The 11,514-nt window shown below is 43.3% G+C and overlaps 1 protein-coding gene across 1 annotated transcript; it reads right to left on the minus strand.

Moving 5' to 3' along the window:
• Nucleotides 1-302: 302 nt before the first annotated feature.
• Nucleotides 303-10,776, minus strand: ptprna (protein tyrosine phosphatase receptor type Na; the record flags this gene model as incomplete). The annotated part of the gene is made up of 14 exons (XM_008298149.1): nucleotides 303-1,016; nucleotides 1,150-1,223; nucleotides 3,019-3,083; nucleotides 3,232-3,285; nucleotides 4,146-4,312; nucleotides 5,879-5,998; nucleotides 6,255-6,332; nucleotides 6,540-6,613; nucleotides 6,826-6,973; nucleotides 7,059-7,325; nucleotides 8,347-8,556; nucleotides 10,292-10,356; nucleotides 10,489-10,568; nucleotides 10,690-10,776. Coding segments are annotated over 14 exons (1,561 nt in total), but the record flags the coding sequence as incomplete, so codon positions are not given.
• Nucleotides 10,777-11,514: the final 738 nt, after the last annotated feature.

Here is an 11,514-nt window from a genome sequence, read left to right on the forward strand (position 1 = left end):
TGTCTGCTACATGAAATAAACACAATCATCAGGATGAATTATTTACATTAATCACAAGGTCGTACATTGAGTGAGACGGTAAAAAGAACACGAAAGAGAGAAAGAGGAGGGGTGTGGACCGGTGCTAAAGGAGCAGTGCTGAAAGCAAACAATCATGTTCTCAAGGCAAAAAAAAACAAGCCTCACAAATAAAAACTTGCCAGAAGTCAACACACACTAGACAGTAGTATACAGTATTCTGCTGGACACAAAACACCACATTCAGAGAGTTACGATGGAGAAAATCCTCACCGAGTTTCAGTAAGGTAGAGAAGTTCGCAAGGGGATTTAATTTTAACATTGGCCCGATTGTTTATCAGAGCAGCCGAAACAAACCCTTTGATTCGTCATTTGAGGTAATCATGTCCACTAAAAGGCAAAAGTTGAATGAGATGGCGGTAAGATAGATAAAAACACTCTGATGTTAAAGCCATTACAGTCAAACAGAAGGACTGTCTGACCGTATGACCACACAGCCAATGGCTCCCTAATCTGTGCTCAGGAGAAGTGTTTCATCTGGGTTCACACAGGCACAAAGGTTCTGAATCTGGTAATTTCTTTTGGCCGGGTCCTTGTGTAATTAGGTAGAAACTTCACAGAGCAGAGACGGAGATCAAATTTGTGCCACAATAGTGAAGAAATTTGACCTTTTGCATCCTGCCAACAAAACATTTCCTACCCTTTATCATTGTAGAACTTCCAAAAAGTTTTTAAAAACCCAGAGAATGAGTGGATGAAAAAAGAAATACTGCAGGTTGACAACGGGAGCGGTGACGGCTCCGAGTGTGGCCGAGCAAGTTCTTATTTACAGTAACGGACATACATGATCGGATGGCGCGTCCTTTGGGTCGGGTGTTTCTCTTGTGTATCTGCATTTCGTCGGCGTGTCCTTCGGCTGCCGCGTCTCACTGTGGCAGCGCTTTCAAGATGGCGTTCACCTCCTCGGCTACTGCTGTCAGAGCAAACTCAAACTGGTCCTGATCGGGAAGAGCAGCAGAGAGAAGGTGGTGGTCAGAGACAGGACGGACAGAGACGCTGAGGTTATGATGGACGTCCACGCTACATGTCAGGAAAATAAACACTTGACAAGGACACACGGACAGTCGGTACCTTGGTGCGCACCAGGCCTGGTCTCTGGTCTCTGATGTGCTCCAGTGTGGCTGCAATGTCAATCTCCTTCACTCCTAATGACAGCAAGAACAGCAACAGCATCACAACTAGCTCTTGAGACTCCTTGACACTATGTTGGTGTTAAGTACCGTCTCTTCTCTCAGCCACTGAAAAAAGTGTAAAAAGAGGCTTCTGAGCTTCTATTCGTTAGCCAATTCATTTTCTATGGTTTGGATGTGTTAACTTAGCTCTGTGATCCTAAATAGCTAAATAAAACTCACAACTTTTAGATCTGTAAAAAAAAAACCACCATGAAATGATTCATTTAGGGAGCATATGTGAAATACAGTGGTGGTCCATCAGGACCAGCAAGGCCTTCTCTGCTGGCCTAAACTCTGTCACAATCACTGACTTATGTCGTAATATTTTTGCATTAATCTTTCTACATTATTCCCAACAGTCTGTTCTCTTCATGTCATAGTGTCTCTGGGCTGTGGTGCTTCCAGCAGCGTATGTTTATATCAGAGCTTTTATCCAATCATATTTCAGCCATCATGTGCTGCCAGGGTCACAGAACAAAAGCCTTTAGAATCAAAAGTGCAGGCGTCTGTAGCTTGAAATGCATCGCGATGAAACTATTGCTGTAACCAATCAGATTGAGAGTTGGTGGTCCCAGGGCCAGCTAGCTGGTCTATGATGACTTTCACATCCTCTGATTGGATGATCAGAGAGCTGAGACAAAGCTAGCGGTTCCTGTCTGTAGCGACCTGCACAGGCTAAAACTTTATCGTAAAAGTCTTTTTTTTTTTTTTTTACTTAAGCGAGCGGACATTCTCAGCCTTAAAGCAAATTAAAACTTGTGCCAGAAACACAACTGGGCAGCCCCGACTTCCAGCATCAGCCTCCATGGATATAGAACAGGACTTATTGTTGGAAGTGAAACACACGGATTAGCTGCTCAACAGAGGGATTGAACTCCTCGTGAGGAAAGAAAGCAGGATGGAGTTTGTTTTGGTGAGTAAAATATACATTTTTGTCATTTTATTGGGTTGATATTGATGCTCCTGTTAGATGTGATGTATGTGGAGCAGCTGTGGCTGCAGTTAATGGAAACTAATTATAAAAAAAAAAAGAGAAAAGAAAAGAAAAAAATTATATTAACTGGGTTTCTTGCTTTCGTAATTTCATTCATTCTCTCTACATAAGATACCCGTCTGCGATGCAACGTCCTGTTATGCTGCCTTTCTGCATAATACTGATGGTTTCTATAGCCGTGGCGTCATGATGACGGTGTTAAGAGGTGGTTTGATTCAGGCAGGACGCCACTGAAGGCCGAGGACGAAAATGCACGACCTGACACTGGTGCAATATTTGGATTGACCAGGAATCCTCAGAAATTCCTTCTTATTTAGTCACACTACCACAAATGAATGGCTCTGTCTGCTGCAGTCAGACAGTAAAGTAGGCCAAACAACAGGAGTCATGCTACAGACATACTGCATGTCACATCACAGAGTGCAATCTAACTGCTCGATCCACAAACGTGCAGCATTATCAGCATCTAGCTAAAGAATAAAGAGGATACAGCTAATGAATGGACAAAATAATAGTGTACATGTTACTATGTTAGACACAGTCTCATGCATGTATGCATACTTCAATGTGGAATAACAACCCAAACGTCTCACAAGCAGAATTATTTAACTATTTTGTAACTATAGCCCCCTCTAGTGTCCATGAGAGGTACTACATCTTCCGCTTGACTCATCCTACATCACAAAATATCCGCCTTTCAAAATGCTTCACTCCAATTTCGCTCATCTTGCACACTCTCTGCGCTCTACGTATGCATATGTACAGGCAGCTCACCCTTGGCCATGCGGTTCAGCACCATGTCGATGAGGATGTACGTGCCAGTCCTGCCGGTGCCGTCGCTGCGGAAGTAACAGAGACGCATAACTGTCAAAGCACACATCGCACTTCAACCCACTCTGCCAGCACAACATGTATCCAGCATATTTCTGCCATTTCTGGTGTGTCATAGAAATCCACGACCCATCCAGAAGCTTTTACTTTATTTACCTGCAGTGCACAATAATTGGGCAGGATCGACCTCTGTAACATTTATTCACCTTCCTGAAAAGCACAAACAAGGGACAGCAGAGAAAGAAAAGAAAACGAAAGGACAGGAAAGGTGCTTTATTGTACACTTTATGACACAAACTTTGCAATTGGTCTTGTTCACACATGTATTAAATATACATCAGCAGTTAGGAGATGACTAAATGCACACAACACACTTGTGCGGGTAGCTGATGGCTTTGTTCTCATGAAAGGCAATGAGAACAAAGCCAGTGATGGAGTTGAGTTACATATGAGGGATGGAAATATGTGTTAATGACAGATAGAAAAACAACCCAGATTGTGGGAAGGTTTGACAGGACAGGAAAAAGCAGATGCTGCGTGATGATAACTGTGGAGGACAGCGAGATGAGATTATAGGACAGAAGAGGTGAAGAGGAAGCCACAGATTCACTGTCCCTCTTGCAGTAGCCAGTCACACCTGCCAATGCTCATTTTTGTGACTATGCAACTGGAGCCAGAGTACTAGCTGCAAACCACAAAAATGACACTGGGAGATGTTAAAATACAAACCCATCAACCTGCACACTGGGAGAGAGGGAGAGAGAGAGAGAGCCAGGGTGATGGATGAGGCATGAAATGAAATTATTTGATTAAACGCTGGGTAAATGACGGGAAGGGTGGAGAACGAAGAGAAGAGAATGGACGCGATGGAGGAAATCAGAAGGATTCAAACCCGCTGATGGGACTATTGAGTCAACATAATATTTCACACACTGCATCCTGACCATCTGCTTGCTCCGCTTTGTGTTTATTTACAGAAAAAAAATGACTAAAATCCCGTGGAACCTGTTGAAGCGAGCCTGGAGTGTGTGCGTAAGTGGCTTTCTGTTTGTTTTGTTGTTTTTTTTTACCTGCGGAAGTCGAGCAGCGGCCGTGTGGAGGTGGGGATGCCGTCAGCAGGCCAGCTCAGCAGGTGAAACTGCGTCAAGGTTCTCGTCTCCTGCGTCTGGACGTTTTTCAAGTAGAAGCTGCGCACCAGGAAGTCCTTACACCAGATGTGCTCCGACACCAGGTTCACCTGAGAGAGACGAACGGAGCGAGAGAGAGGGAGGGGTGGCAGACAAAGGTACAGAAGAAGAGGGTGAACAATTTAACTTTCTGATGGAGAGTTAGTTGTGATACTAAAATTTGCAGCCGCCCAAAAATTTAAAGACGCAGCGAACTTCGTGTGAGTTAAATATTCAAGTGAACACCAGCATATAAGCAAAAGTTGACAATCAGGACATCAAATGATACCAAACAATACTAAAATGATTTAATATGAACATAAAGAATAATCATCAAAGCCACGAGCAGCGTCATGCTCCCTTTTGAATTTTTCCTCGAATTTTTGACTTTCAACGATGTCAAATCTTAAAATTCTGTATTTAATGTCAAATATCTGACTTTGCTCTCAAAATTCTTCATTTAAGGTACAATGTGCAAGATTGTGAACATAAATTTAGCGTTAACAGCGAAAATATAAAGAAATAGTGGAGTAATGGCAGAAAACAAAGTTACATCAACTTCTCTGCATTGTTTCGACAGCTGGTCTGGCCACGTGTGCATGTTAGTGCAGAGTGAGTCCCATCCTTTGAAACTCTTCGCTGCATTTAGAAACAGACCAATTTTGGCCTTGAATGTGGCTTTTAAAAAATGAAAGTGCATTTAGCTAGTGCCCTAAAAATTATCAGAATTCTAAATCAGTTTATTTTCTTTAAGAGGTGTGTCAGGACTGGTGTCACGAAAGATATATTTCAAATCCAAACTACAAACTACAAGTTTTCTCCTTTCAAAGTAATCCCCCTGGAGTCTAACACACTTCCCCAGCCTTCTCTGCCTTCACGCCGCCATGCACTCCTGGAAGGATTCCTCCAGGATCCTCCTCAGTGGGTCCCGTTGATGACCCCCTTGAGCTCGGGGAAGAGGAACAAATCCCACGGAGCCAGGTGGGGTGAGTAGGGAGGTTGCTCCAGCACAGAGATGTTCTTCTCAGCCAGGAACTGTCAGATGCTCAGTGAAGCAGCCACGACTCGTCCTGCCACAACTCTCACCTCTTCTCAAGCACTGAACGAAGCAAACCAGGATCTCTTTGTAGACGTGCTGGTTGATCGTCTGAAGGGGAAAACTGGTAGTTTGTAGTTTGGGTTTGAAATATATCTTTTGTGACACCAGTCCTGGAACTTTTCTGACACACCTCGTATGTTATTCGTTTAATTTTAGCTCGATGTGGGTCCACCATTGAATCAGACACATGGAGCAGAATGGAAACGAGAAAGGTGAAGTGAAAATAACGCTACTCTAGTTGATCTAGATCTATCAGCTCTACTGCAGCCATTCAATGTATTGTATGATGCTGACATGGTTGGATGATCTGTTGTTATCTTTGGAGTTCACAACCCCTCTAGCTGTATCTGAAAAAGAAGGTTGGTGGGAGGTGGGTCTGGTGGTTCCGAATATTGGACACAGAACTTCAGATTATTAATACAAATCACTTGTCCACATACAGTGTCTTTTGACTGAGAGAGCTAACGCAGGGACACCTCACACTGAAGGTTTCTTCCGTGCTACATTTAAAGCTCAGACAGGACTGCGGGAGATTAACCTCGTAGATGTGGTAGAGTGACGAGCCCTCGTCAGGCCAGTATCGTTCGCACTGCTTCTCTCCGTCCTCCAACAGAGCCGTCATCATCACAATCACCGTGCAGCCGTTCTCCCACACCATCTGGAAGTCGAACAAAGCGAGCGTATGAAGACACAAACAAACACACCCTCACCAAGATGATGTGATTGTCAGTAATTGCGTAACACGAGGCTGTAACAGAGCAGATTCTCCGTAGATGGGATGCTTCGGGCCTACGTTGTTATAGTTCTGTCTTTTTTTTTTATATCATTGAATAGAAGGTAAATTCAGTTGCAAGCGAGGAAGACAAAGTGGAAAACAAAAAAGTCAAAGAAAGCAGAGGGAAGATTGTACCGACCTGCCAGAAATCAGCGACAGTGTGTGGCAGAGGTCCCTGTGTGGCGATATAAGCCGGTTGGCGAGGGTCGTGATCGAACTGTTGATTAGAAAGAAATAGAAAACAGCAGAGCGTTTTATAAGTTTACTGCTCAGAGAGTCAGATATACAGTGAGTGTAGAGATTGTCTAACCAGAGCAGAGTAGAACGCCAACAAATACCTGCAGGTCCAAAGTGAATTACACATGAAAATAATGAAAGAATGGCTGTTTATTGGAGTGTTTTGGATTATTAGAAGAACTCTTACAATGATGCTGGCGTTGATGTAATCTTGTTTGTTGGGGTTTACTTCAGCCTTCAGCTTCACCCGAGAGTGATCATCTGGGAAAGAAAGCAAGCGTTTCAAAAAATTAGAACTTAATGAAATAATAAATGGATAATACAGATTAAATTATGTGCTAAAAATATCAATTAAAGGTCAGGATATTTAATTTGGTGATACTTTTTTTTAACTTTAGCATTCACTTTGCAGTTCAAGGCTATGAAATCCCACAAACAATATAAATGATTAAAAGACACATTGATGAACTAACAGGGGAGGGACTCGGCGTGTCTGCTTTTGTCCATGTTGCTCGGGACTTGGGCCACGGCTACTGAACTGGGTTCGGCCTGATAGGAGCACAGGGCCTCCCACTCCTTCTGAAGGCGGTCCTTATTGCGCAGGTGATCCTCCATATACGCCTGGGGGAGAGATGTGAAATCAACATTTGCTCGTCAAGGATTATTTTTTTTATAGCAGGAGAGAGTCAGTTTCCTCTCTGCTCACCAGGATCATGTGACCAGTGGAGATGTCCATGTTGGACTGGGCCGGCTCTTCACTCCAGGACGGGGTGGAGCTGTGGGTGGAGGACGGGCTGTGCTGAGGACCATCGCTGAACTGGGAGGACACGCTGCTGACGCGGGACGTGTCCGTACCCCTCCGTCCACCAGCGCCGGTTCCTATAGCGGAGCCCGCGATGCCGCTGCTCCCCCCGCCCACGCAGTCCTGGCGGCACAGGGAGGATTTAGACGCCATGTGCTGCCGACACAGCTCCTGAATGAAGTAAAGAGGTTGCAAAATGGTAAGAAAAATAATTGACGGAATTCACATGAGGGTAGCAACTATATATTAGTATTTATTTAATTAGTTGGTATGTATTAACCCCATGAATCCCAAAACCCACCAGTGGATTTAGATGGAACACTACTAACTTTTACAAAACCACAAAATATTACAGCATTTGTCATAGCAACAAGCTGTTAAAACCGAAAAAACTGTCTGATTTTCAACTTTCTGCTGGTCCTCATCATGTGCGATGTGCAGTTCCATCAGAAGAATTAACAGAACCTGAGCTTTAAACTGTGATATTTAACAAAATAATTGTATTCTACGTGTCTCATTTTAAAAAGCGACTTACTTAAAAAAAAAGCGACTCAGCTGCAACCTACAGTTATGAGACAAACATTCCAAGACTTTTTGGCTGAACTGGGCTGAACTGCAGGCTGTGTTTACAATTAGACAAGTAAGGAAACAAATTAAGAATATTAGTAGTAAAATATCCTATAGTATGTAAACACACCATGTTTTTCAGTATTGGTGAGGCATGTGGGCACTCTTGCATAAAACCTTTATGATTTGTGAGATTCTAACTTTGTCATCCTGTGCATCAGACATTTTTGAGTTCTTTCTACTTCTAGGCTGGCTGTGCTTTCCATGGAGATGCAGGACTTCATATTGCACTAAAGAATGAACCTACAGTGAGTAAAAATGAGACGTAAAATAAATGTAAAAATGCCAAGAACCTGCTCAGGGTTCCAAATGGTTAATGTGTTGATGTTTTCAGCTTACTGCATCACTCTAAATATAATGTATGCTACCTGCACACAATCACCTGCCTGATCTATGATTTTCCTAATATTCCATATTCCATGAATAACAAATTGACACATTTATTAGCATATTCAGCTAAAATATTTGACAACACTGTTCTTCTTAAAAACCTTTAAGCCCATTTTATACGTACATGTGCAGGCGCTTTATTAGTCCATGATGCCTTTACTGTATGTTGCCTTACCTGGTAGTCAAAGTGTGTTTCTGCTCCTCCCTCTGGCCCCAGGCCAAGCTTGCCATTGGCCACCTGCTGAGCATAGTGCCTGAGACAAGCAACGGCCATGGCCAATACCAACACGCCTCCAACAACTGCCATGGAAACAAGGGTGATGACTGTCCCACTGGAGCCCTGGGAAACCCTGGTTACCTGAGGGAGACCCCGTGCATCCGTCCTCTACGAAGAAAAAAGACAATCACAAAGAGTGGTGAGCAAGCTATAGGCGGGGAGGGGGGGAAAGGAACGCAAAGAAAACAGATCATTATCTCGTCGGAACTTCTGTCTTTTCAACGGGCGCATCAGTAGTCAGCCCAGGCCAAGCTGCTCCGGGGAGTTTCACCCTCACTGCAGCATCTCAAAGGTCACGCATTTCATCTTAACAAAAGATTTGTTTCTCTGTAACTGCACATGACAGCACTGTGCACTCGATGAGCAGCTGAAGTTGAGATTTAAAGACAGAGCTCTGAAAGGTCAAGGTGGTATGCCCCAGGAGCCCATTAAAAAGACAGCTGAGGCAACACGGAGACCGGCCAACCGTTGCATGGGACGTGCCACACATCAGTGCTGCACATTACAGTCTGCCCCAGAGTGTCGCTCCAACTGTGCCTCATTTTCTTTTCCACATTTCAAAACTATTTTTTAACAAAGCTACCTGCTGCAACTACAAAGTGTACCTTTAACATTTTGCCATTTCAGAGCTAAATCCTGTGCGTGGTCTGTTTGTTCCTCAATCACTCAAAACCTTTGTCCAAAAAGAAAAAAAAAAAAACACAAAACTGCCACTTCACTAAAAAGACATTAAACGAACCACTCCTGAAAGAACAAATTCCTTCTAAAGGTCAACCTCGGAAAGCAAATCAAGAGCCGCAAATAGCAGATAAACTGGATTATCATATAACAGAGGGAACCGTAGCAGAAAACAGAGATCCTAATTTGTACAAAATATTTTAGCTTTGTCCGTACTGTTATCCTATGATTACTTCTGAGACACAAAGCTTACTTAAATTACTTAAATCGCAGAAGAAATTAACCTTAGCTTGTGAATTTACCGCCTGAAATCGCATAAAATCCTCAGAAACGCTTTAAAATCAGGAACAAAGACAAATCATAGCAATGGATTACTAACAACTGACTCCTAATGAGTGTAAACATCACTATTAGCTGATTTAAAACACTGCCAACTGATCTGGTAGCACAACTACGACGTTATCTCTGCCCCCCCTGGATGCGGTCGGCGTGCACGTTATCCAGATGTTCCATCTAAATGGGCGTTTCGTTATCAATCCATTAGACGTGTGAGATGTGGCTGATGATTCAGAGGCCGCCTGGAATCACGCTGTTTGTGTGAACAGCGGATAATGAGGTTAATGACACATGTGACTGTTGCCATAGCACCTGGGACCTGGGAGTGGGGGCAGGAGGGGAGGGTGAGGGTGAGGGGATGAAACGCCATGGCAACAAGTGAAACGCTGGTTGTTGTAAAGTGTCGTCTCGCTTGTTCGCTCCGGCCACAAGGGTTGACACACACACGGACGTACGATTAGACACAACATTACAAAGTGCGGACGGAAAACAATCTTTATAGGAGAGATGGATGGACTGTTTTTGTTTAATAAGAATTAATCAACATATTCTCACTGATCATTCTACGTCCGTCCTCACTGTTACCACAAATGAAGAATCTTATCCTGACTAAAAGACAAGCAGCAGCCATATTGTTAAAACAAAACTGCTGGGATTTTGACACCGGCGAGCCTGATGATCTGCCAAGCCAGGACACATTCATGATTCCGTTACAGTGTAAAGAATAGAGGGGAATGATTATATCTCTGTTGCCTTGACAACCGCTCCATATGTCACCGATAGGAGGAGCCGCAGAAGTGTGTCACCGTGAGTGTGTGGTATCAAGTACCTCTCCCACACCAGTCTGTACGATCTTCAGGCCTGTCTCCGACTCCAGGAAGTTCTTTTCGGATACTGTTGAAGTGAAAAAAAAATAAAAAAGCAGTATTTGAGGAGAACACTGTGGCAGTAACAGGATGATGTACCCACGTCTTTTTCGCCTGTGTGTGGGTAGGTAGGTGTTAGCGTGTCTGTTTCGAGTCTCACCAGCTTTAGCAGCCACTTCTGCAGCCGTCATGTTGTGCTCGTTCTGGCGGATGCGGAAAGTCAACGCGGGTCCGACGACGCTGGTGACACACAAGCACAGGGACACGCATGTTGGATGCTTCAGAGCGGTTAAACGTAACATAAGCATGGAGAGTAAAGTAGTACACGTGTACGGCACATCCAAATGAACTGTGGTGTTACCTGATGTTGATGAAGCTGCTGGTTGCCAAGTGGATTTTATCAGCCAATAGCTCCAACAGCTTCACTCCATCGTACAGGCTCAGAGGACTACGAATGAAAAAACAACATTATCCTTATTAGAAACTGAACGCCAAAACCCACCAGCAAGTCAGAGAGACGTGAAAGCCACAATTTAAGCATTAATCAGGCCATCAAACTGTAAAAACATGTAGAACCTAGAGATTTTCAACAATGCTTATTGAGTTACTCATCTGTGACGTGCCATTCTGTCAAACCTTGACAGAATCTTGGGTTAAAATTTGGAAGTGCTGCTACAACTACTGTTAACCCTAAGCCTAAACCCAAAATCATTTTGCAGAAATAAACCATTTGGGTTAACTAGATTCAGTAAAACAAAAAAAATATGCGCTCCTTCGCACAACCGTGAAGCCGCAAGTGGCTCAGCTACAATCATGTGACAAAAATTCAGGAACTATCTGACTGAACTGCAGGCTGAGTTTACACTGAGAGAAAAAGAAAAGTACTGAAATTAAAAGTATAAGTAGTAATCTATGGTTTGTAGAGTCACTGTTTTTTCCAGTACTAGCAACACCTGTGGGCATCTGGAAAAGTACTTTACGTGTTGATTCCATTATTTTTTTTCAATTATTGCCAAAAAGAAAAAACCCTCACCCTTTTTATGATTTAAGCCATTCTAACTTTGTCATGGTTGGTGTAAACAGAGGATTATGTAGAGGTGCAGGACTTTATATTGCAGTGAAAAATCAGCTTACAGTGAGCAAAAATGCCCAGAAATGAATGAATATCCTTTTTTTCCTGCTTTTT

This window comes from Stegastes partitus, unplaced genomic scaffold (genome assembly GCF_000690725.1).
Source record: "Stegastes partitus isolate 25-593 unplaced genomic scaffold, Stegastes_partitus-1.0.2 Scaffold1287, whole genome shotgun sequence".
Lineage (NCBI taxonomy): Eukaryota > Metazoa > Chordata > Actinopteri > Pomacentridae > Stegastes > Stegastes partitus.